The sequence below is a fragment of the Aptenodytes patagonicus genome, chromosome 2 (genome assembly GCF_965638725.1).
Source record: "Aptenodytes patagonicus chromosome 2, bAptPat1.pri.cur, whole genome shotgun sequence".
Lineage (NCBI taxonomy): Eukaryota > Metazoa > Chordata > Aves > Sphenisciformes > Spheniscidae > Aptenodytes > Aptenodytes patagonicus.
In genome coordinates, this window is record NC_134950.1 from 106,880,253 (window position 1) to 106,903,730 (window position 23,478).

Here is a 23,478-nt window from a genome sequence, read left to right on the forward strand (position 1 = left end):
AGGTTCAGGAAGGGAATCTCACTGACCCTTCTGGTAACAGCGTCAAAAAGCTATCTTCATGGAATAAGAAATAAGATAACAGAGTTTCAAAAAGCTTCCCTCTGAGGAAGGAGATGTAGGTCAGAGAGCCCATTCCACAGTACGGCATTAGTGGAAGAAGGCACAGCTCGATTCCACCCTTTGGGAACGTGTAAGAATTAGACAGCAACTGTGGTATCAAAGACTTCTTATGTTGCCATTCCTTACCCTGTTCCTGTACCAATTAAGAATTTGACCACTGGGACTACATTCATGAGTTTCCCAGGCCCACAGCATAGAAGGGAATGGGAATACATGACCTGTGGAAAAATGCATGAATGCAAATTTTAAAGTGGGGATGTCCAGAGCAATAGGTAAGCTATAAAAACTTGGAATTTATCACCAATTCTCCCTTCACCTCATCTTTTCTTAAGACTGTTACTGCTTCTGTCTTTTACTTTTTTAGATATTTAACTTAAAACCACAATAAAGTAGATATTTTCTAAGTATGTTAGTGGTTATTTTCTAAGTATGTCACTGCCCTGTGGGCAGACGACCAACGTCAAGAATCAAAACAGTGACCTCCAGTTCTAGAAGTACAAGCTTCTATTGCCCAAGCGATAAAAGGCAGGCATGTATTCTCAAGAACTGCACTGGGCCACAAATATTCATGCAAAACAAGTAGTTGTGAGTATGTCTACACTAGCAGGTAATGCAGAGCGATCAGAACAGATGGACAGATTAGAACAGCTAATACCAAGGACCCTACATCTACTTTATACGTGTTAGGATTTTACTTCAGATCATACTTAACCTGGCCCTTTGGACTGAACCACCCCCTTAAACATGTGGTTTGAAGCCATTCAAAGGAAAGCTACAGCACAAACTTGCTTGCTGAACTGTAGCCCCTTAGTGAGCCATTAGAAAGGGCCACATCATCCTTTCTCGTGTCTCACAAGGGTGGCAGTATAAACCCATTGCCTATTTAAGAAATTTCTTAGGCATGTAAGCTTTATTACTGTTAATGCTTGTTGCAGGTGACACCTGTCATATGAATAATCTATCAACTCCAAGCATGGTCACCAGCCAACAAAGGGCAACATGGGGAGGATGAGAGGACAATAGACTCAATACTTGCAGCAGGCACCCGAGGAGACCACCACACATGAGCTAACCCTGACCCTCCTACATGTTCTTTTGTCTGAGAAAGAAGACAAGCCACATGACTTTCTAGGTCTCATCACAGTGACTGCTTTGCCCTTGGCCTACCACAAACTCTCAGCATGCTAGATGAACTCAGACTGGTGGCAACACACTGATCTTTAAGATGTGGGATAACTGGCAACAGTCACAAAAATTTTCAGATGTGGACAGGCACAAAGTCCTCTGCTATGTCTTCACCATGTTCTTCAAGGAGACCGAGAGTCTATACTCCCACCAGTAGGTGGCCAAACAATTTTTGGTGGAAAACAGAGCCTGACATCTGTCTGTCCATCCCCCATGCCCTCTATGAGTAACCTAACTAAATCACGTTGCTCAGAATCTCATTCAGTCAAGTTTTGAAAGTCCCCAAGGAAGAACAGTACGTAATTGCTCTGAGCAACCCACTCCTGTGCTTAAGCACCCTCCCGGCGAAGGCTGTTTTCCTTATACCCAGTCAGAGCTCCCAGTCTGTGACTGCCACCTCTTGTCCTTTCTGCTGCACATTTGTCAGAAGAGTCTGCCTCTGTCTTCTCCATAGAAAGTACAGGTGACCACTGGGTCCTCTGCTGTCCCAGAGATGATGTGAGGAAGCCTTTCCATCCCACCTGGAATCGTATGGACTTTCTTCAGCAGCAGCATGCTTAGTTCTCTACCTGAAACCCCAGGATGGCAGCTGCATCCAGGATGTCACCTGTGTCATGACTGCTGATGGGCACACTCACACCAAGCGTCCACAGCCTCACTGGAGCAGGGAAGCGTGTGATTATATGCTGCTACCCTTGCACTGCATCAGTTTTCATGTACTGATTAAAAATTAACAGATTTCCAAGATGTACTTGTTAAGGGGAAAATACCATGTCAGATCCAACAGTCCAGGAGAGGCAGTGCTGATGGAGCTCTGCATCCCCGGTCCAGCCAGTAGCGAGGCTGAAAATGTATTCCCAGTAGGCATACGCACACAGAGGCTATATATGCAACACAGATATGTATACATAGCCAGCCACACAGAACACCCACAGGAACCAGTGGCCTCGTCCTCCTCCCGTCTGGTTGAGCAGGATGGAGGTCTGTTAGTGGGAACATGTATGTACATATGTACAGGATGGATCCCCCCAGGAGCTGGGCTCAGACACGCAGTCTGCCCAGTAGCCGCCCCAGAATCCCAGTCTCCCCAGTTGCTGGTACCTGGGGCTGCAGTCCCACTACAGCTGCTGGCACCCAGACCTGGACTCGCTCCCGTCACTGGCGCTATGGACACACAGACCCCCGTGACCCATGGTCCCGCTCCAGCTGCTGGTGCTTGGGTCTGCTCACCCTGGTCTCTCCTGTTGCTGCACCATGGACACACAGGACCTCCTGCCCGTGACCTGGCTCCAGCTGCTGCACTCAAACACCCCCGCACCCCTAGAACTGAGTCCCTCACACAGGAAAAAAAATGTAGAAAGGGATTTAAAAAGTTAAGAGGGGCTGCGCAGGGCACGGCCAGACCAGCATACTGACTGACCGACCATTTACATGCCACCCGCCCTTTTCATCCTCTTATCCCTCTATTTTCCCATGCTCACGCCTCTCCAGATGACCTAAACCTCTCCCTTTCCCTGCCCTTTGTTCCTCCCCTACACATCCTCCTCAGACTGAAAGGTGTTATTTCTAACCCCTTCTCCCCTCATTTAAAAACCTACACAAGTATATTGGATATTATAGAAAATTAAAAATGAGTATCAACTTCAACAGCTTCCACAAACTTTCTGCTACTGGCAATTGGAGAGCTCTTTTCAGTTTCGTAATTGAGCTAATTAGAAACGTATCTCAAGGATGTTTAATCTTCATCTCCATATACCTATTTTAATACCAATAAACATTGCAGTTCTACCAGCACAGCTTGCTCTGGCTTTTTTCTCTTCAAAAGAGAGGTAATGATTTCAGGTACCGTTACATCTCAGAGACTAGGGATTTAAATCTTATTTTCAAGAAACTCTCAGAAAGACTCAAGGCTGTGGGTTTCCCAGGGACTTTTGGACACTTTGGTTGCAGCCTAGTCAAGTTAGTGAAGGAGATGCTGTGCCTACATTTTTTTTCCAACGTGGAAGACTTGGGAACAACTCCAGCCACTCCAAGCTAGAATTATGAGACTCATAAAACCACAGCAGTCCATCACGTCAATAAGGGGATTTGCAGCATTAGATTTTAGTAACTCTTCTCTAACAGAGTGATGAACACTTAGACAAATACCAAGACAAAAACATTCTCTAAGCAGTGCAAGCAAACCAACATACCTTCCACACATCTCTTAACTGATGACACTCCGCAGACACACAGACCAAGCCCATGTCCTCGCCAGAAGAGCCCTCCCTCAGTATCTCACAAGTGGTCACCCAGATGTCCGTAACAGAGCTACGCTGCAGAGCGTACCCCTACAAAACATGCCCATGCACTTCCCCACTGTTAGTACCAGTTAAAAAAAATCACAGCTTGATAGATAAGGAAAGCTAGTAAGAGCATTGAATAAGAACTTGCTATTTTTTAACTTCCTATTTAAAAGGAATCTATTTTCTACCAGGACCACCCTTACGCTATACTATAATTACCTGGTACGTTACTGAACATCAGTTACCCATTTCACAAAGATTGATAAAAGGAAAATCGCAATATTTACTTGGTACTACATAAAAGTGGTTTGTTTATACATTTTTTAGTTATGCTGCACCTACACAAAATACCCACTGCACTGAAGTAACGAATATTAAAAAGAACCTGTTTCAACAGCCCCGCACTTAAAATTTACATCAGGCAAACCCAACCAGCTGAAAGCCTGCTGCTCTTTACACTGACTTGTAATCCAAGCTAGCATGCAGACCTCCTGAATTCAGCATCTCACCGAAAATGATCTTAAAACATCCTCACATCCAAGTTACTTGTGGTGATTGTTTGCTGTTCATGGATTTTCAGTTGTTAGGCTCAGTCCCTCAAAGCATGAAACACAGAAGACTAATAAAAACTAAGCTTGGTGGACAGCAACATTACTATGCTGTTTCCAGGCCATACATTTCCTCTGCTAGGAGATCTATGAGAGGGACTCAGGATTTTACTGAATTTTGGTTACTTGCAGTGGTAGGAGAGGCCTTCCTTTAGCCACTCATGGGAGAGGCATGTTCTCAGCCAAATAATCATACCTCCTGTGAAAGAGTTAAACAGGAACACAGCATTTTGACACAGCTTTTGGCTTTTTGGACACCTTATGGCTATTTTGGAGAAAGAATTTACTAGAAGAAGTGGTTTTTGGTAATTCTGTCTGGTCATTTCTGAGCCAAAATTAACAGATGCACATAAAGTTATGGAAGGGCAAGATGTCATATTTTTTGTTGTGTCTACATCTTCACCTTTCTTCAGAAGAGTAATACCAGTCTAAAATTGAGTTTTGCACAGAAACAATCCACTCCAACACAAGCTGATTGTACTTGCTGTTCTGTGATGCACTGAGGACTCTGTTTAGTGTGAAATCCTCAGCAGCTCTGTTACTTCTATGTAAATAAACAGAGAGAAGGAACACTTTGTCATTAGTTCTTTTGTCCAAGAGATCAGACACACCAGCAAGGTACTTATTCAAACGTTATTGTAGGACACAAGTAAGATCAGGCACTTTATGATTATCCGTATAGCATACATGAGATGGATTGCCCCAGCATTAGCAAACCGCTTTATCATTTTTATACCAGCAGAAATTCCTTCTGAGGTAAGAAATTCACAGTAAACCCACATTTTGCCAGGTAAGAACATCACACCCAAACCCATACCTACCTGCAACTTCTTCCTCTGAAAGACAACTCACGCATTTTGAAAAAAAGTTATTTATTTTCACTGCTTTAATCTCTCTACTGTAGTGTTAGCACTTAACATAAGCATCCACTCTTCTACTGTCCTATTTACAATCCATTGAAATGTATACTCTACAAATACAATACATATTTTCAGAAATGTAAAGGGAAATGCACAATTTTGTAAGGTTTAAAAAAAAAGTGACACTCATCTGTACAGGATCCTCAAATCATCCAAAAAGTAAAATTTACAAGGCAGTATCCACACAGCTATGTAAGGGCAGGTGCTACAGTGACAAAGCAGCAAACTTGCTAATACAATAAAATACAGAAAAAAGTGTTTTGGGGCACCAGATAATACATTTAGTACCGCTGAAGTTGTATATTTAGTAATACCCATATTTCTAGAAACACGTAACTGCAAACCTGGAGAATGTTCTGAAAAATATTAAACATTATATACACATGAGGTAAATGTACCTTGGTCTTTTAAGAGGTAATTTGAGTTTAAAGCAACTGATATGGTGAAGTTTTATTGTTGTTTTTTTTTTTTTAAACACAAAATGATTAACACCTTGCAATCCTTTCAATGGCACAATATAAACAAGGAACTAACTAAAAGGTGAATTTCATGGCAATCATACTCAGAACCATTACTGAAAAAAAAAATAGCCTCTTATTTCATCTGACACCTTCATGTCCCCGTATAATCAATCCCAACGTCTTTACCTATATACAAAGTCTTTCTTAGGATTACAAGTGGAACCACTGGAGGGTGACAGTGTGTCATACTTGGAAAGTCAGCTTGAGAAACATCCCAGAATTCCAGCTTTTAAGGTTGGAAGGTCCCTGAAGAATTCCAGCGTTCCAAAAACAACGTTTTGGGCTTTTCAGCATCAGACTATTTCCAATGCTCCTTACTCTCCATGTCCATATCCACCTGGTCACAAGTCTGTAAACCAAACTGAGGCTTCAATGCTACTAAAATGTCAAATTGATTAAACCCACAAAACTTAAGTGAATGTATAATGTATGTAATATTTACAATAAACATTTGCATCAGTATTCATCAGAAACTGTTTTGGTATATACTTGAAATGATACAAAATTAATATTTTGAATGCTAAAATATTTTGGTCCCCCTGGATTTCCAAGAGCAGATCTGGTGATATTACAATCTTAATTTAAAAAATACTTATGTGTACCTGTGTCCATATATATAAGATATGATCTTACACAGGTAACATTTAAAGTTACATAATATATACAGACACAGCCTTTGTAAAAGGTGTTCAGTTTATATAATGGAAAAGAAGAACAAAGCTTGAAGTTGTGGTGTCAGAACAGAGGATACTTATAGCTCTATTCAGAATTTTCCTGTTCTGCATTCCAATGTGAATAATAAGGTTGTCCCAAAATAACATTCCTAACGTCACACACCGTATCAAGCACCCTTCCTGTGCTTTGTTTTTGCAAGCTTTATTACAAAGCAAAAAATCAGAACGATATAAGAATAGTTGCTAGCAATTCAGGAGGATGAAGACTAGTAGGTGGTTGAGATGAGACAGACGTAACAAACCACTGTACAGTTGGCTGAATAATCTGCATGCCATAATGCTGTTCAGCTGCCGTAGATTCTGTTTTAAATGCAACAGAACTGCTCCTTATACTTTAGGAAACTAAACGTTATGGTGATAAGGTTTTCTAGGTGCTAAAAAAAGCCACTAATGAAATTATTTGATGAATTATATTGGAAGCGCTCTCGTGTTACCATCAAGATTGCTATAAAGATCTGAAGCATGCCAGTAGCCTGATGATTCTAAAGTATGAACTATACCATTTGTATCTATGGTAAAGATCCAGTTAAACCTCTGAAAAACTCAAAATTTAACAAAGCTAACAAATTGTTTAAATAGGAAGCCTTTGAAATCAGTATGGAGATACAGCAAGTTCTACTTTCATGCTGACGTGTTTTCTTTAAATATTTGTCTAGATACATAGAACTTGTTAGAGAGGCATGCCAAGTAGGTAGATTTAGGAGTTTAGTTATATTCATAATTTTTTTAGCATAGTCATAATTGAAAAACTGTGGTGCACAGCTGTCCATTTGCACAAAGGCATAGTTTATTTAAAATACCTACATGAAGTAATTTTTGATTCAGCTTTGATTGATAGAGGCCTGAAGCACATAAGACTCACTGGTCAGATAATGCCAAACATAAGCGTGACAGCTGTACATACATTTAAATCCAATTGTTTCCTAAGAACTTCTCTTATCTCTTCCTCTTCTCCTGGATGCCATCTTCCAGTATGAGTAAACTCATCCATAAAGGCAGATGAATAAAGCAAGTCATTATTTGCAGTTCAACCTCTGAAGGTTTGTAATTCCCACATCATTTAAACCTATCTCCAAGCAAGCACTAAGAATTTGGAAATATGCAAGACTTAGCAAAGTGCTAAGGCTTACCTTGGCTAAGTCTTACATCACCTATATAGCCTGTTCTTACTAGGACTCATCTGTCTTACTGCTTTAACTACCATATATCACGGACCACGGAACACAATCTCGACTATGCTTCTGTTAGCAACCACCCTGCCACGGCTACTAGCTTTGTGAAAAACTCTCAGTGGACTGTATGCTGAAGAATGAAAAGGAAGCAGACTTAAGGCTGCCATGTGTGTTGCGTAATAGGATGGATACCGATGTGTTCTGGAGAGTAGGAGGTCAGGTGGCATATTAATTACCAGGCACATTTACATACTGCAATACTACTGAGTGTTTTGGGCATTTATGAAACCAAAAGGTCAACCAGACTCTTCCTAAAACTGCAATTAAAAAAAAATAATCCTGGTAACAGCAGTTTTCTAAAGAGAATTTTACATATTAATTCCCCCAGTCCCCTCCAGAAGTTGTACATTCGGGCAGGAAGCAATTCAATTTCTAAACAAGTTTGTGAAAATCTTGTGATATCCTTAAAATTTCAGGTAAATCTTGACTAAAGCCATGCATATTCTTCTGTGTTCATACGACAACACAAGCCACCATAAGCTTTGTTCTTGTAACTATGAAGAGGATCGCTGGAATCCTCTGGTATTTGTATCCAAAGACCTGCAGCGCACCACTTTCTGTAGCTCACCACTTTCTGTGTATGAGGCACACACAAAATATATGCACAGAAAATTTATAAGCAGCTTTGAACTTTCTGGTACAAAAGCCCAAATAACTTCTCCTTAATTACAGGTGCACTTAATCCTCATTTAATTGCAAATATTGTTCTTTGAGCCTTAAGACTCTGCAGAACTGCACAGAAAATTCACTTTTCATATTTGATTTAGTGGAGCAAAATCTCCCTTAAGAACATCTTACTCCTCTTGCCACTTTTCTGAAGTGGATAGGTACTTCAAGCATTTTAGAAGTACCACTTGATAAAAAAATCTTATATAATTATGACTCATGACTTGACAATTACAAAATATGACACTGAATTAACTAGCTTACACTATTTAAAACTCCTACAGTGGTTTAAAGAGTCAGATTTGGTAAAATTAAAGGTATTCCATGAATTATGTACTCGCTGAAACGAGTGTGAATTAGATCTTAGCTAGGCAAAAGAATAGTTGATTTTTAACTTGTATTTTTGAAACCGAAAGTACCATAGGCTTTGTACGCTCCTACTGTTTTGCATTAAAAGACTCAAAAGCGGCACTTACTGGTATAATACAATCTATTTTGAAGGCAATGTAATGTTCTGAAAAAGTGGAAAAAACCTAGTAATCATGTATAAAGTACAGTTGCATAAATTATGTTCCCACAACTGAATGAGGTCAATTTGTAAAACAAGGTAAGAGTCCCAAAGATACACTACCTTAATAGCTAGCAAAGTATACTCCAACAGTACATTCACAATCTGAACCAAAGAACTGTGACAGTGATTCAGAATAGTCAATGTACCAGCCAGGAATAAAGTTGCTTAAAGAGCCATCAATGCACTCTAGAACAATATAGCGAACCAGTTCCATTTTAAAAGTGACCTCCTATTTTTAGCACAGTTAACTAGAAGTTAAGACCAGCTGTCAACTTTTCAAATAAAAAAATTATAGGTTAATAAAAATAAAACTAGACTACACCAATGTTTTGTAAGTAACCTGGAAAAGAGGTTCATAGTGCACAGAAAGGACCCAACACAACTGTTTAGCACATCCACAAAAATCCTAATAAGTGACGTTCCTATGAAGTACTAAAAGGCAGCAATATCCTTCTGTTCCCCCAATGAGGTAGAACAATTAACCTTCTTAACATGCCACTGGTGCAGATATGGATTTTTACAGTATTCTTCGGCAGCAAATCCAGGATTACATCTTTATCCCCTCCTGTTGACTAAGTTGCGATAATGTTTTTTTAATGCGCAAAGCTGTTAGCCTAGCAGCTCCATTGGCATACCAGCATTCCCGCATAATTTTTGCCATTACTCGTAATGCCTGCAAAGGAAAGACAAGTAATTATATGCACTGCTGTTCCAATGTAGCCCATGTAACCTCTGTTCTGCCTTAGCCTCTTCATGCACTTCTGAAGTCTATTACTACTACTACAGCTGCACGGAAGACTATTGTACAAAAACCTCAAATTCTTACTTTATTTACAGAAAAATAAAATTCTTTAAAATACTGTAGAGCAGAACTGGTATTTTTCAGTAGAATTTCAGCCCCCACAAAAATATTTTAATGAAAAATTAGTAGCTTGTCTGTAACTGTTTTCTGAATTTTTGCATTAGACAAAACCACACTCTGTTTTATTCTACCTCCAATTAAGGAGTTAGTTCAACGTATAGAAATTCAGCAGTTTATCAGCTCAAATTGAAGCTCTGTAATGGCTCCAAAAGTTTCTGGAGTCTTTTTATCCTTCAAACAGCCATTCTTTGAAGTCTGTGAATGCTACTACACAAGTAACAATGCAAATAAAAACTGAAGATGAAATAAAGTAACAGCTCTACATTCCAAGATTTTACACTCAAAGCTGTATTACATTGAGCTGCTAAGTAAGTTTGCAGGATTGGAATGGCAGCATTTAAAAAAATAACTCTACAGTCTGTTGGTGCGTATCATCGCCTTTCTCTCCTACCTGCATTTTCTTGCCCAATCTCTTATCTCAGGCCTTCTTCACCCATGTATTCATTTCACACATGCCAAAACCCAGTTCCCTCTTCCTTCTCATCAATCTCTTACTCCTGCTGTAACCTAGCACAGCTATTCTCCTAAGCTCTGAATCAGAAAGCATTGGTTCTAGCCCTGCAACCAGGTTCCTAGAGCAAGCAGTATGAACAAAGTTGGCTGGAAGGGCAAGAGCTCACTGCTGTGCACACTACTGCCCGTGCAGTGACTACCAGCATAATAAACTCACCCCAGAATTGGGTAAGCACTTCTTACAGACGCATGGGCAGGAGTGGTCGCTACATGCACACTTGTTATAAGTCTTTGGCTTACTAGAGTCTCAGCTTCCCAATAACTGTGTTCATCTTTCAGTAAGTGCATACAGTACAAATTCTGAGACACACAAAGTACTAAGGCCACTGCAGTTTTGGATGAAAATTCCTAAAGGTATTTACTATTTTGGCCAATCCGTAGGATATTCCTTTACTACACAATGACAGGGCAAAGACCCCTGAGTGAGTTCGTTCCAAGCAAGCATTCACATGAGGCAGTACAATACTGCTGAAGATATGTTTGTGCCCCAACAAGCAGTACTGCTGTACTGGCAGACTACTGAGCTGAAACTAGAAAGGTGACTTCTTGGGAGAGATGACCAACCTAGTTACAAACCAGTTGGCACAGACCTGATTAGCTCATGTATCTTTACTAACCCTGTTGTGGGTTAACCGCAGTAGGCAGTAAGCCCCACACAGCCACTTGCTCACTCCCCCGCAGTGGGATGGGGGAGAATCAGGAGGGCAAAAGTGAGAAAACTTGTGGGTTGAGATAAAGACAGTTTAATAGGCAAAGGGGGAAAACCAAGCCAAAACAAAGAAAAACAAGTGATACAAGAACAACTGCTTACCACCATCTGACCGATGCCCAGCCAGTCCCTGAGCAACAGCAACCCCTGGAAGATTCCCCCCTCCCCTAGTTTTATTGTTGAGCATGATGTTGCATGGTATGGAATATCCCTCTGATCAATTTGGATCAGTGGCTCTTGTCCACCCCTAGTCTACTCAGCAGTAGAGGGGTCAGAGTGAGAAATGGAGAAAGCCTCGAAGCTGTGTAAGCACTGTTCAGCAATAGCTAAAACATTGGTGTGCTATCAAACTGTTTTGGTCACAAACCCAAAACACAGCACCATACAGGCTGCTATGAAGAAAGTTAACTCAATCCCAGCCAGATGCAGTACAACCCCCAGTTGCACAATTTATTTGCAATGATGCTTCCTGTATAATATAATTCAGACTAGCTTTAATTTACGTTAGCATCACCTATGCTTCACAGGAAGGGATCCTAGAATCCTCCACGCAGGATAAGCTATTAATTTTTGTGAAATTACATTAAATATTAATGTATAACCAGAACAATGACATTCAATAAAACCAGTGATCAGAATGAAATTAAGTTCTCCTAGAAGCAACCCTTCTCCCTTCAACAACAAGCACAATTTTTAAGCCATTGAAATCAATAAAAGCTCTAATGTTCATTAAAGCAGCTTTAGCAAGGTTAGTTAATACCTCACAGCTCTGCCATCTGTTTGGAATATTGGGCCTTAACTTCTGCTCACACACAACTTTCCTCATTTCTTCAACAGAAGGATCCGAAGGAACGAGGTCATAGTATGGCAACTGGTAATCTTCGTGGATTCCTATAATAGGTTGAAATAGCTTTATTTTAGCTAACACTAAATTGCATATTCTTCATTTTTTACTGTGTTCCTTATCAATACCCTACCATTTTCTTTTTTGGTTTTCATTTTTAAAAATTACACTACAGTGACTGACAAATTAAAAAAAAATCCTTAACCATACCTTAGGAGTATTTACGTTACCCTTGAAGAATTTTTAAATTTGAAATTTATATATTTGGAAAAGATGGAAGCTATATCAAATCTTTCATATGCTATACTAAAGACATGCTTCTTGGAAGCATATGATTTATAATAGCATGTTTTATTTTAAATAAGGTATGGATGTTATCTGAACATATTATAGCTAGCTCTTACTTGTGGTGTTTGCCCCTTGCTCTCAAGTACATTTAAGTTCACCCTTTTCTCCCCTCTATGTAAAGGTTTTAGAAAAAAAAATTAATATTGACAAGGATATTCCCTATTTTCTTCAACAGGTACGGTTCACCAATTTACAAAGAGGTTGAATAAACCAGTCATCATTTACAGGATTAACAGTTAGAAAGTCCGAGACATACTGGCTATGACCTTGCGCTGTTTGTTCAGAGTGAACTGTTTACTCAAACTTATTCAGGTTCTGTGAGTTACTTATAATTCCTTAGTATGTCCAGTTTTGTGAAGATTGCCACATACCACCAATTGAACATCGCCGAGCTATTTCCCAAAACACTAATCCCATTGCATAGATGTCTGCTCGTTTGAATGACTCAAAATGTTTCATATTTATGGAGTCATCTAGAACTTCAGGTGCCATGTACCTATTTGCACAAAAAAAAAGAAAACATTTAATTTCATAAATACTTACTGTAGAGAAAGTTCAGTGCTACTGATCAGCTCAAAACCAAATTTAAATATTTATGTGGAAAAAGAGACAAAAAGAAAATCTGCTTCATTCCAATTTAAGACCTTTCAATGCAAAGGGGATAATAAACAAACTGTGAGGAACAAACAAAGGAATAGGGGGAACAAGTAAAACATGAAACGATAAACAGATAGAGCCATAAACCTGATAGACATGGGATAAGAGACAATGACAAAGACCAAAAATCTCCAGTTGCTAATTGATGGGCTATTAACAAACTCCAGGCATAGCTTTATCAAGGGCCAGTCTGGACATTGTAACTGCTAAGAAGTGGGAAACAAGAGGAACACGAGGATTGTGGATATTCAAGGGAGGCATGTGGGACTATGCAATGTTTATCAAGGAATGTTTAGGAGAAGGGTAACTGGGAGGAACAAGAGTGGGGCAATAGATAGAAAAAGATATCAAAGGGGCCAGCTGCATAAACAGTTGCCAGTGACTATGCTTGTCTGACCAAGCCCTATACCTGCTCACTGCAATGTATCCTATCTTCTTATTAAATCCTATCTTTCTATGCAATCTCACTCTCAACCCCATGTGCACGTGTGCTTTAAGGACTACAGGCCAGCAACTGGAGGCAGGCATGAGTGAATTCAGGGCTGGCAACAGGAGTCAGACAGGATGAAGTTGCCCTTGGGCCTGGGGTGCCAGCAGCTGGAGAGAAGGGTCTCTGCTTCAGCCACTGAAGTGGGACCATGGGTCACAGGCTTCACAGTCACATGCTTACAGGTACCAGCTACAGGGGAGAACTGGGATGAGAGAAGCAGAGTAAGGGCCTCTCAGCACCAGCAACTGGAGTGGGAATCACAGGTCATAAGGTCTGTGTGCCTGGGTGTCAGCTGCTGGGGTGGGCCAGAAGGTTTGTATTTCCCCCAAACCTGGTATGCATGGCAGGTGTGCATGGGTGTAATTCACTAGCAAATTTCAAGATGGTCTAGCCAGCAAATAGGTGGCCCAGACAGGGATGTTTTACAGGGGGAGGGCCTGTAAGTGCATCTGTTTGCTACTGTGCATTAACCCAGCCCAGCTGATGGGTAGGAGACCTGTGGAGCACAGAAGAGGGCTTTAGACACACCGAGAGTTGTACTGATAGTTGAGGGATTCATAAACATGAATCTGTGAGGCTACAGAAGGGTGGGTGTGTTTTCACTACTGAAGTTCAATCCTGATCAGCTGAAGAGAAGGAAGGAAACTTGGCTGTCTATACTTATATCTTATACAAGTTCTGACAGTGTTTTATGTGGGTGTTGAAGACAGCACATGGTGCATCGCAGTCTGTGTAATCAGCCCTGTCAGTATTCTATGCGTCTGTGTATGCCCAGCCTCACTACTAGTTGATTCCCAAGTAAGAAAGCAGCAGCCACATCCATGGGCCTGGGGTGGACAGAGCCCCAGCCCTTTGGACACACCAGGCTGGGCTCCAGACGCCAGGCAGGAACAAGCCCCAGCTCCTGCAATCTACCAAGATATAGCAGCCACTTATCCCCTAGCAAGACTAGGGAGGGAATAGACATGAAGGTATTGTTAAAAAACAGCAGCGTTTTGGGAACAAAGGCTCCATACCATTGCATAACTGATTTTTCATCATACAGTCTGTAAGTCCCATCATAAACCATGCCAGGCTTTTTTTTTTAATGTGTAACCCAAATATGATTTACTATTAACAACTGTGCTCACATGAGAAGTTTACTTTATCAACATTTCCTGCAATAGAAAAATCTGTGACAGACTTTCAACTGAGAAACAAGGGCTGAAAACTGGTCATGGCATTCAACTGATTGTTACCTTGTTTAGTGACTAGGCCTAATGTGGGAACATCAAGCAAAATGTCAGCATGGACCACATTGTGAGAGTTACTGACAGCAGCATCCCTGCTGGCTGCTGGAAAGAATGAATGGTATTTGCTGCATCAGTCAACATCAGTTGTAGTATTGCACTCTCAATGTGGTATAGCTCTGGCAGCTAAATCCAATATGTAATGTTTAGAAGAATTCAGTGTGTTTCTTCATGTCACTGTCCCATCAATCTCAAGCTGACATATTAATGAAGCAGGCAAACAATGACACCAGGGCTTTGGAGAGCACAGTTAACTGGTAAAAAAGCAACACACAGATTACTGGAGTGGAATACAGTGTCAGGCAATAGCTCAACCTCTGGAACAGCCACAGAAGCCTAAACACAATTTCATTTAGTCAACATACTAGGATTTTCTTTTCCTAGTACCAGGGATGGTAGGCAGAATACAAGACACACTAAAAATAAGTTTCAAGGACTATCAGGCCTTTCAGAACTCTCAGCACTACTGTGTCTTATGGAAATGGCATACATACAAGGAAGCAAGGGCTATCAACAAAAGAGCAAAAATGCAACCAGTAGTCCAGAATGTCAACAAGGGTTGCTGATATCAGAGTTCTCCTAAGCACTATACAGGCATACAAATTCCCCACAAGTGATAAATACAGCACAAGCAGAGGACAACTGTCTAAAGAGGAATGTAAGGTTTACTTTGACAGTATTTATTGAATGGAAGCAGAGTCTTAAGTTTACACGTCACAATCTTTGATATGGACAAGGCTCAAGTTATTCTAGGCCACCTGTATCAGAAACTTTTTAATCAAGAAAGCAAGATTGTGGTGGGTGTTTTAATGCTCTCCAAGGATTTTGGATTATTGGATAATCATCTTACACTACTTCATGTACTTGACACTAGAGTGATCAGCTTTGGGTCTAGAAGAAAGAATATTTGATCTATCTTAAGATAACAAGGGCATGAGAAGAGTGATGGAGCTGGAAAAACACCAAACCAAAAACCTCAACCATGTTGCAAGACTGTCGCCAGAATCACTTATACAAGCAGTAAAGGAGACTGTCCTTAGGATGATTTACAGAAACTGAGGCAAGGGTTTTAACAGGAAAGACCATAAGAGGCCTGAATGTGGCAATGGAGCTGAATTTATACCCTCAAAAGGAAAAAAAAAAAAATCCTTCCCCCCTGCAATGTGACTTCCATTGAATTTATTGGCAAATTGACCTCTTACTATGATCCTCCATCAATGCATTTAGACTGGCTTTGGCTTCCATAATACAGAATGGTGACTGACTGCTCAAAAAGTCTGAGAGCTTATTGCTGGAACAAGAGAGGCGAAAGGCAAGTAGGTCATCTAGTGCGTTTAGCAGATTAGCCATTTCATGGCTATGAGACAAAAGGGAGAGAAACATGCATCTCCTTGTCAGTTTATATATTGGAAATGCATTGCTTGTCAGAAATAGTGTTTTAGGTTCTAGAGAAAGACTACTCTACATAGACTAACTTTGACCTTCTGAACAAGGTCTGCAGCTCAGTACCCTCCAAGAATGAAAGGATAAGTCTACAAAGAAGTTTACAAGTTATGTTGAGCATGGCCTTGCCAAACTTGGGGTGCCTGATGACCTCTTCCCCCCCACCCCTTTTAGTCCAAAAGCTCTGTATTAGTTGCCCAAATTTCTTGTACAACATATAGGGAGCTTGGTGTCAAACAGAACCCATACAAAACATGTTGAGTGTGACATCTTTCACTAAGCCTTGTCTCCACAAGCATAGTTAGAACTCTGCTCATACTGTGTTTAGGTAAACTGCAGAAAAGCACCCATGTTAAGGTGGAATTCGCAGAAACTTTTTAAAACACAGCCTATTTCAACTACCAAAAGTAACAGTTGGGCCACACTTCTCAAAAGGAAAAAAAAAGGAGAATTAGTCTTTTTTTTTTTTTTACTTGCCTCAGTGAGTGAGAAAGGGATTCTATTTCCTTCTCAGTTTAAAGCTCACGTTCCCTGCTTTATGCTGCAGGCTGAGCTGTGAAAGCACACCCTCTGGTGAAGCTAAGCCTCTGAACAGAAAAGAAATAAATATTCATTCAGTCAGACAGAAGGATCATCAGGCTGATTCAGCACCTAGATCACTCGCCCAAGAGTCTTGCTTGCTCCCTAGACCATACATTTTTACAACAGACAATCATTAGAAAAATACAAACTTAGTCAAATCTCCCTGAACTTGCACACAGAGCTTCCACGTGCAGAAAAGGTACCAGCAGTGGCAATCACTGGGAGTTAAAATTGTCACTGAACAGGTAAGAACAGAACTTTATTATGAAAAGTTAACCAGATGTGCAGAACTACTTACCTAAAAATGCACAAGAAGGAGGAAGAGGGGACCAAGCCTTTTATGAGAATGAACAATTTTCAGAGAGGTAGAAATGACTAATGTCTTTAAAGTGGGAAATAGACTTAGTCCTGCTGCTGCCCGCTGCAGCAACCAAGAGAGTTACTGAAGCTTTACCCTTGTGAAGAAGCATAAGGCAGATGAACAAGCAATTTAATAGCACCTATGCAAGAAGAGATCCTGTAAGTGGGATCTACAGATACAGCTGAAAGGATGCTTTCTCCAAAGACTAGACTCAAGAAGGCAACTGATTTGCACATCATTTTCCTTTGCATGTAGGTGTAGTAGAAAATACTAAGTCACATGCGGTATGCGCCCTGCACACTTAAGTTTGCAATGACAAATTCTAAAGTAGTCTGCTGTTTTACTACCAATGATTACCGGAGACTTTAAGAAGGAATAATGCCCAGTACTTTGTAATCTAGTAGCAGTTCAGAAAATAAGTCTCGTCTGACCATTTGTGTGGTATTTTTAAAGCTGGCAAAGGACTAGTACAGCAGAGCTTTAGCACAAAGTAGTTTCGGCGATACAATTGTCAGTTAAATAATTTTTCAGTACATGTTCTAAAAGCTTTTCTTCACTGAGCCTTAAAAAAAAGGGTTTTTTTTCTTCCAAAAAGCCACAGCTAAAGCGGCATCCTAGTTCATCGTAAAACTCCAATCACCGCCCCCCCAGCAGTATCACTCACTAAAGAGATATACATAAAAAAATATTTTTTATGTATGGATTGGAGATTGGGCAACACGTACAGAATTTTCTCCAACACTGCTAGGGCATATGATGAAGGTAATCATGTACAGCCCTGAACCACTGGGCTTCCACACATTTCTGACAGGCGTACAAACTTCACTTTGACATACCACTGAACCTATAGACATCAAAAGGACAAAAATTTGCCCACATCACACAACTCTGTTGCTGTGGTTCACTGCTAGTGCTGCTATCTCTGTATGCTGTATAGCTGCACAGGTTACTAAAGGAAATTAATCTTCTCTTCAGAACATTTTCCAGTTATTACTGTGTGAAGGTCCAGCAATGATAAATTACAGCCAGTAAGTTTAATTGCACTTGTGTTGATGGAGTTAAACAGCTCTGAGTTCAAGGACAAGAAAATCTGTATTTCCAAATTCAGAAGCAGGCCTTTAAAGGAAAGGGAGTATACTGACTCATCCATTGATAATTCTATTTATGCTTAGATGACAAAGATGACTGCTGTTTTAAGTTCTCGTATTTCTCTCAAAAATACGATCCCACGAAAGCCCGCATCCAAGACTCTGCATCTTGTATGTTCTACCACATAGGCTTCACACCAAAAAAAAAAATCCAGCTTTTTACTTTCACTGTCAATCTCCTGTCTTACACTCCAGATTGGTCTGCAAGCAACATTTCCATGCAACACAAGGCAAAAAGAATAAAGATACAGCAGTGAAGTCTCCAAAACTGTCATTCATGAAGTCTCCTAGTTGTTTTAATATATACTTGTGCCCTACAATATTTTGCAAGTTTTTGGTATTTTACACATGCTAGTAATAGATGCCAAGATTCAACATGCTTTTTAAGCACCTACTGTCTAACTAAATTACCAGCTGGCAAGGAAGTGCCCAGGAAGTCTACCTGCCATTATTTACGTTTTCCTGCTGCTGGTGTTTGTACCCACAAAAGTCTTCTATATGGGACAAGAAAAACCAAAGCATTTTATTCTAAAAATCACCTGATACATCGTGTTAATGATTTTTACCTTTTTGTTCCCACTCTGTGGTTTGGGGCAATATCAATTGTGTCTGTAGCTGAATCATGCCTAACTGCCAATCCTAGGTCTGCAATGCAGCATGTTCCATTCTTTTTTACCAATATATTCTTTGATTTCAAATCTCTGTGGGCAATCGCTGGTTTGCCTGTAAGGGGAAAAAAAATAGAAATAACACACCTGTAAAAAAAGATCATTGCTATTATTCTAAGCCTGGTGCAGCTTTTGTTTGAAGTTACAGAATTCCTTCCAGTTCTGCTGCTTTATGTGCATGAAGGTAACTCCTGAAATCATTCATTGTGGACTGGCTGGCTGTCCAGAAAAGTGCCTTAAATGTCTACTGTATTACTCCACTCTACTGCTCCTTTCCCTCCTCCTTAAAGTATTTATTGCATACACATACTACTTGCCATAAAAACATTTCTAATATCTCTGGAAATAGACCCATAGTGCTGTCTCAAATTAAAGTTAAGATGATAATACAGGCACCATTACTTAGGGCCTTTTAATAGGTGTTTTGTAGGAAGGATTGTTACATCACAAAGTCTGGATATACTGTAGAAAGGAAGGTAAAAAAGCCTTCCAAACTAAGAAGTTCTATTAGTTCAGAAATTATCACAGGTCCCAAACAGACATTTTTCAGTTCACTCAGCTCCACATGGGATTAACTTGGGTATCTGTGCTGATTTCAGCTGCCTTCTCATCACATAAGTAAGTAGCTGTGTGCAAAGCAACTACACCCTGAAAAGGTTGAATGTTCTAATTAGAAGAGAGTTATAGTAGAAAGAGCTACCTATGTGTCATTTTTTAAAAATCCAGTATCATGCACATGACAGGCTGAATAGTTATAAAATTACCTTGCGTGCCAACAATTTCCATGTGAAGATGGGCAAGACCACTGGCAGTGGACAAAGCTAATTTTATCATTCCTTCCACTGTTACTGTATACCTGTTCAGGTAATCAAAGAGTGATCCATGCTCATGATAGTCTGACACCAACCACAGCTGAGTCCACGTACCGTTGTCTGCAAAATAACACTGCATGAATACCACACACACAGAAGACAAGCAAACCATATATACCACTTTTATACAATGCTTATGAAGTATAAATTATGTTTTGCAAGTAACCTCAGCCAATTAAGACTCTTAAATCTTTACTTCTATCCCTATAACATTTAAATGCCCCTGTAATGGATGGGACTACCATGCCAGACTTTCTGAACAGCTTTGTGAGTATTCTTTTATTTAAACTAAAAGACAAACCATAGAAAGCCGATGTCACTATGATTCTGAGGTGAACTATTAGCCAGACCCTGCCTTCCCCTAACTTTTCTGCTTGGGGGTGTGTGTGTAGGAACAGTGCTGAATGCATGATGCAAAACTAATCCTGTCACTATCGGTCTAGTACAGTATTGTCCAGGCTACCCATAAAAATGTCTTTCAAGCTTTGCCCCATAATTCCTTCAGTCTTCCCATTATCTCCTAGGCTGAGGCCAGATAGGTTATTTCCACAGTTACCAGTGGCTGGTGGATTTTAGCTTCTGGAGTAGAAGCAGCAATCAGACACTTTACTTCAAAATCAAATTCAAATCCCACCTCTGGTGACCTCTAAGTTGCTGGCCAAAATTGAGGTTTCCAAGAGGCACAAGGGTAAAGAGACAAAAAACACTGATTATGAGAAAACCAGTTTACTGTATGATTTTTCACTGAACTATGGCGAACAAGACAGGCCATAATGTATTTGCAGATATCCCAAGGCATACAAATGACAGATAAAGAACTAAATTGTTCACATTATTAAACTAGTGGACACAAAATACCTTGAAGTTTAAGCCACAGAGAGAAGACTATTAAAGGAATTCAAATCAGGAGGAAGGCAAAAGTTTTTTGACCTAGGAAGTAGAAATATACCCAGAAAAGAACAATCCTGCCACCAAATAGTTTTCCAATTTTGTTTTGTTATAAAAGCAACTCATACAGCAGATCTGAGAAGTGTGTTTACAGCTAGCTACTTCTGTAGAAGAGTGTCATCTTTGTAAAAGACTAGTTATCCCATAAAAGACTTCTATTGGGTATTTATCCTGAATTATAGATCCACGATTCCTTAACTACAAGTAAAAAAACTCAGCACAAGCCAAAAGAGATTTCATTATGCAGTAGTCCCTAAAGGTTATCAAAATGCATACTCAAGAACTAAATATGAAGACTAGGAAGGAGAGAAGTGAATTCAGAAGTTAGTTCCTATCATAAACATACTGAAAAATTTTTAGTTTCCAAATAGGAAGTTCTTACACTTCCTTCCCCTCTTCCTCCACTCCCCTTCAAAGAACACACTTGGCCCAGAAAGGTCAGAGGCACAAAATGCCTGCTCTACAGATTGACAGAATCTACCTTTATAGAAGTACTTGTGCTTATCTTTAAATAAGCACTTGGGTTGGGGTGGGAACTTTCAGGCATCCCTTCTACTTGGATGTTTCTAGGGAGGCAAGCGACACCATTAAAAATAATTTAAAAAAATAATTAAAAAGCCACCAAATGCTTCAGAGTAGGGAAATAAAAGTCTAATCTACATTCAAACAATTCTCATCATGGAAACAGAATTCTGCCTTGCTACATTCACAGAATAGTCTCAACTAAGTTGTTAACAGGCAGAAGAAAGCAGTCAAATGCTCTAACCTGTAAAAGACTGTTAGAAAGCTACTATTGCAGTGAGAAGCTTCCTGTAATATGCCCACAGAAGTGACTCCTAAGCTTTGTTTTTTGAAAAAGAAAAAAGGAAATTAAAGATTTTTTTTTTAAATCTCTTCAATTATTTTATAGTTAGGACTGCTGCTTCTTTTGCTACTTTGCATATCCAAGCATGAACTCATAGAACTCAGCATGCTATTAAATGTGACTTTTTCCAAAGAGAATTATGGTCTCTGAAAAGTCAATCCAACAGTATTAGTTTCACTGAACCAGTTTTACAGAACTATTAGAAATAGGTATGTGTTCACAGGCATATAAAAGGTACTCTCCAATGCATACAGTCAAAGAGCTCTAAAAAGGTGTAGAAGTTCAAAATAAACTACCTTAATCAGTTCAGAATATTCTCTTCACTCAGCTTTATTCTACTGCGTCACCAGTTATAATCCTACATTGCTTGAAATAATCTTCTCCTGGGCATTAACGCTATACACAGTCATTGCTTGACCCTGTATTTGATTTCTTCTCCTGTTTCTTATCAATGGGATACCTCAACAGGTGTCTAAACTAGACAACAATAAGTAGGGAAATCAGTAATCTAATTTTAAGTAGTCTACCAGACCTATTGTATTTAAACAGATCTTTTAAAGACATGTCAAAGTTTCTGAAGAATTATCATTGCTTTGAATCAAGATTATAATGTCTTTGCATAAAGTTTTCCCCCCTCTTAACTCTAGGCGCCCACCTAAGAAGTGATCATGCTGCTAAGAAGTGATCAAGTATTTCGTCCTACTTCAGTTTTATCTTATTTATTACCTGCAAGTCTTAATATTCAGTCTGTTTTTACCTTCCTTCCAAAGGAGAAAAAGCTGGGCTTACTATCCATTCTGAAAGGTGCCATGATTCTTTCCTATTGTATGTCATATTTGTGGCCCTCCAACCAGATTAAGAAGGGCTAGTGTTACATCCAAGCTTACACGAATAATATTAATTACAGACAAGCTGAAATGCAGCAATAATTACAGTGTCCAGCTATTAGATGGGACCTACTACATTTTCTTTACCTTGCTATATTTGACAAGCTACACATTTGTTTAGCAATCTAAGCAGAACACGTTATGATGAACGTCAGTCTTCTTACACTGTTGACAGTAGTTAATTATTACCAAGTAATAATTAACCTGACCCTGAGTATTTTTGGCTGCACAGTAAATATCTGTCATGAAGCTTTCAATTACAGGATTTGCATTATCAGGTAAGAAAAAGTAATTACGCTCAGTAGTAATTACATACAGTAGCACAGCCTTCCATGACAAGGTAACCTAATTCAGTTCACATACACACCATGATCAAGAATCTCAAGTAATTTCAGAATGTTCAAGAACATTACAAAAATTTACGTTATGTTCTTGGAAACCATTTAACAGATTAATTATGGTTATTTCATCTGTTTGCAAGAAACCTGAAAGTATTTTAGACCATCAAAATCACTCAAAGAGGTTTTTCTTTTGCAGTTCTAACAAAAGTTGAAATTCTGAGTAAAGCAGCTTTCAGATTTGTTGTTAGAAGACTGATTACAGTTTGAGAAAAACATTAGTGAAGTCCAAGCAACATCCATCTTATAAATTCCTTTCTTCAAAAGGCAGCTTTTCTAACAACTGCTTTATCAAATATATTATCAAGTTTCAATTAAAATTGACTGAATTAACTTCAGTGAAAAATGCTTTTTTCACATTGGTACTAGCAAAACAAAAATTTGGACTTGTCACATGCTTGTTTTTAAAGCAAATACTAGGTTTTAAGGTGTGACAGTATTGCTTGGTACAAGAGTTTTGAACTGCAGACTTATGTTCCAAGTTGAATGTTTAAAAGAAGTTACAGAAACTGCCTAATTGCATGTGTTCTCTAGTGTCATGTAGTAAAGTGTTTCAAAGCAGAGAGTGGGATACATTAGCCTTTTTTGGCATGCAGATAATGTAACAGAAAAAACAGAAGAGAAAGCAGTGAAAAGATCAGATACAGATGGGATCTATAACTAGAAAACTCTTAGAAATGAGATATTCAGGA

The 23,478-nt window shown here is 39.5% G+C and overlaps 1 protein-coding gene across 3 annotated transcripts in view; it reads right to left on the minus strand.

The window, feature by feature from the left end:
* Positions 1-4,771: 4,771 nt before the first annotated feature.
* Positions 4,772-23,478, minus strand: part of TGFBR1 (transforming growth factor beta receptor 1) — a 37,431-nt gene continuing 18,724 nt past the window's right edge. For all 3 annotated transcript variants that reach the window (XM_076330681.1, XM_076330680.1, XM_076330682.1), the window contains 5 exons: positions 19,581-19,748; positions 18,715-18,871; positions 12,550-12,674; positions 11,747-11,877; positions 4,772-9,515 (listed from right to left, as the gene is read on the minus strand). In XM_076330681.1, coding sequence (XP_076186796.1) covers positions 9,390-9,515; positions 11,747-11,877; positions 12,550-12,674; positions 18,715-18,871; positions 19,581-19,748 — 707 coding nt within the window. In that variant the 3' untranslated portion in view covers positions 4,772-9,389. The remainder of the gene's footprint in view (positions 9,516-11,746; positions 11,878-12,549; positions 12,675-18,714; positions 18,872-19,580; positions 19,749-23,478) is intronic.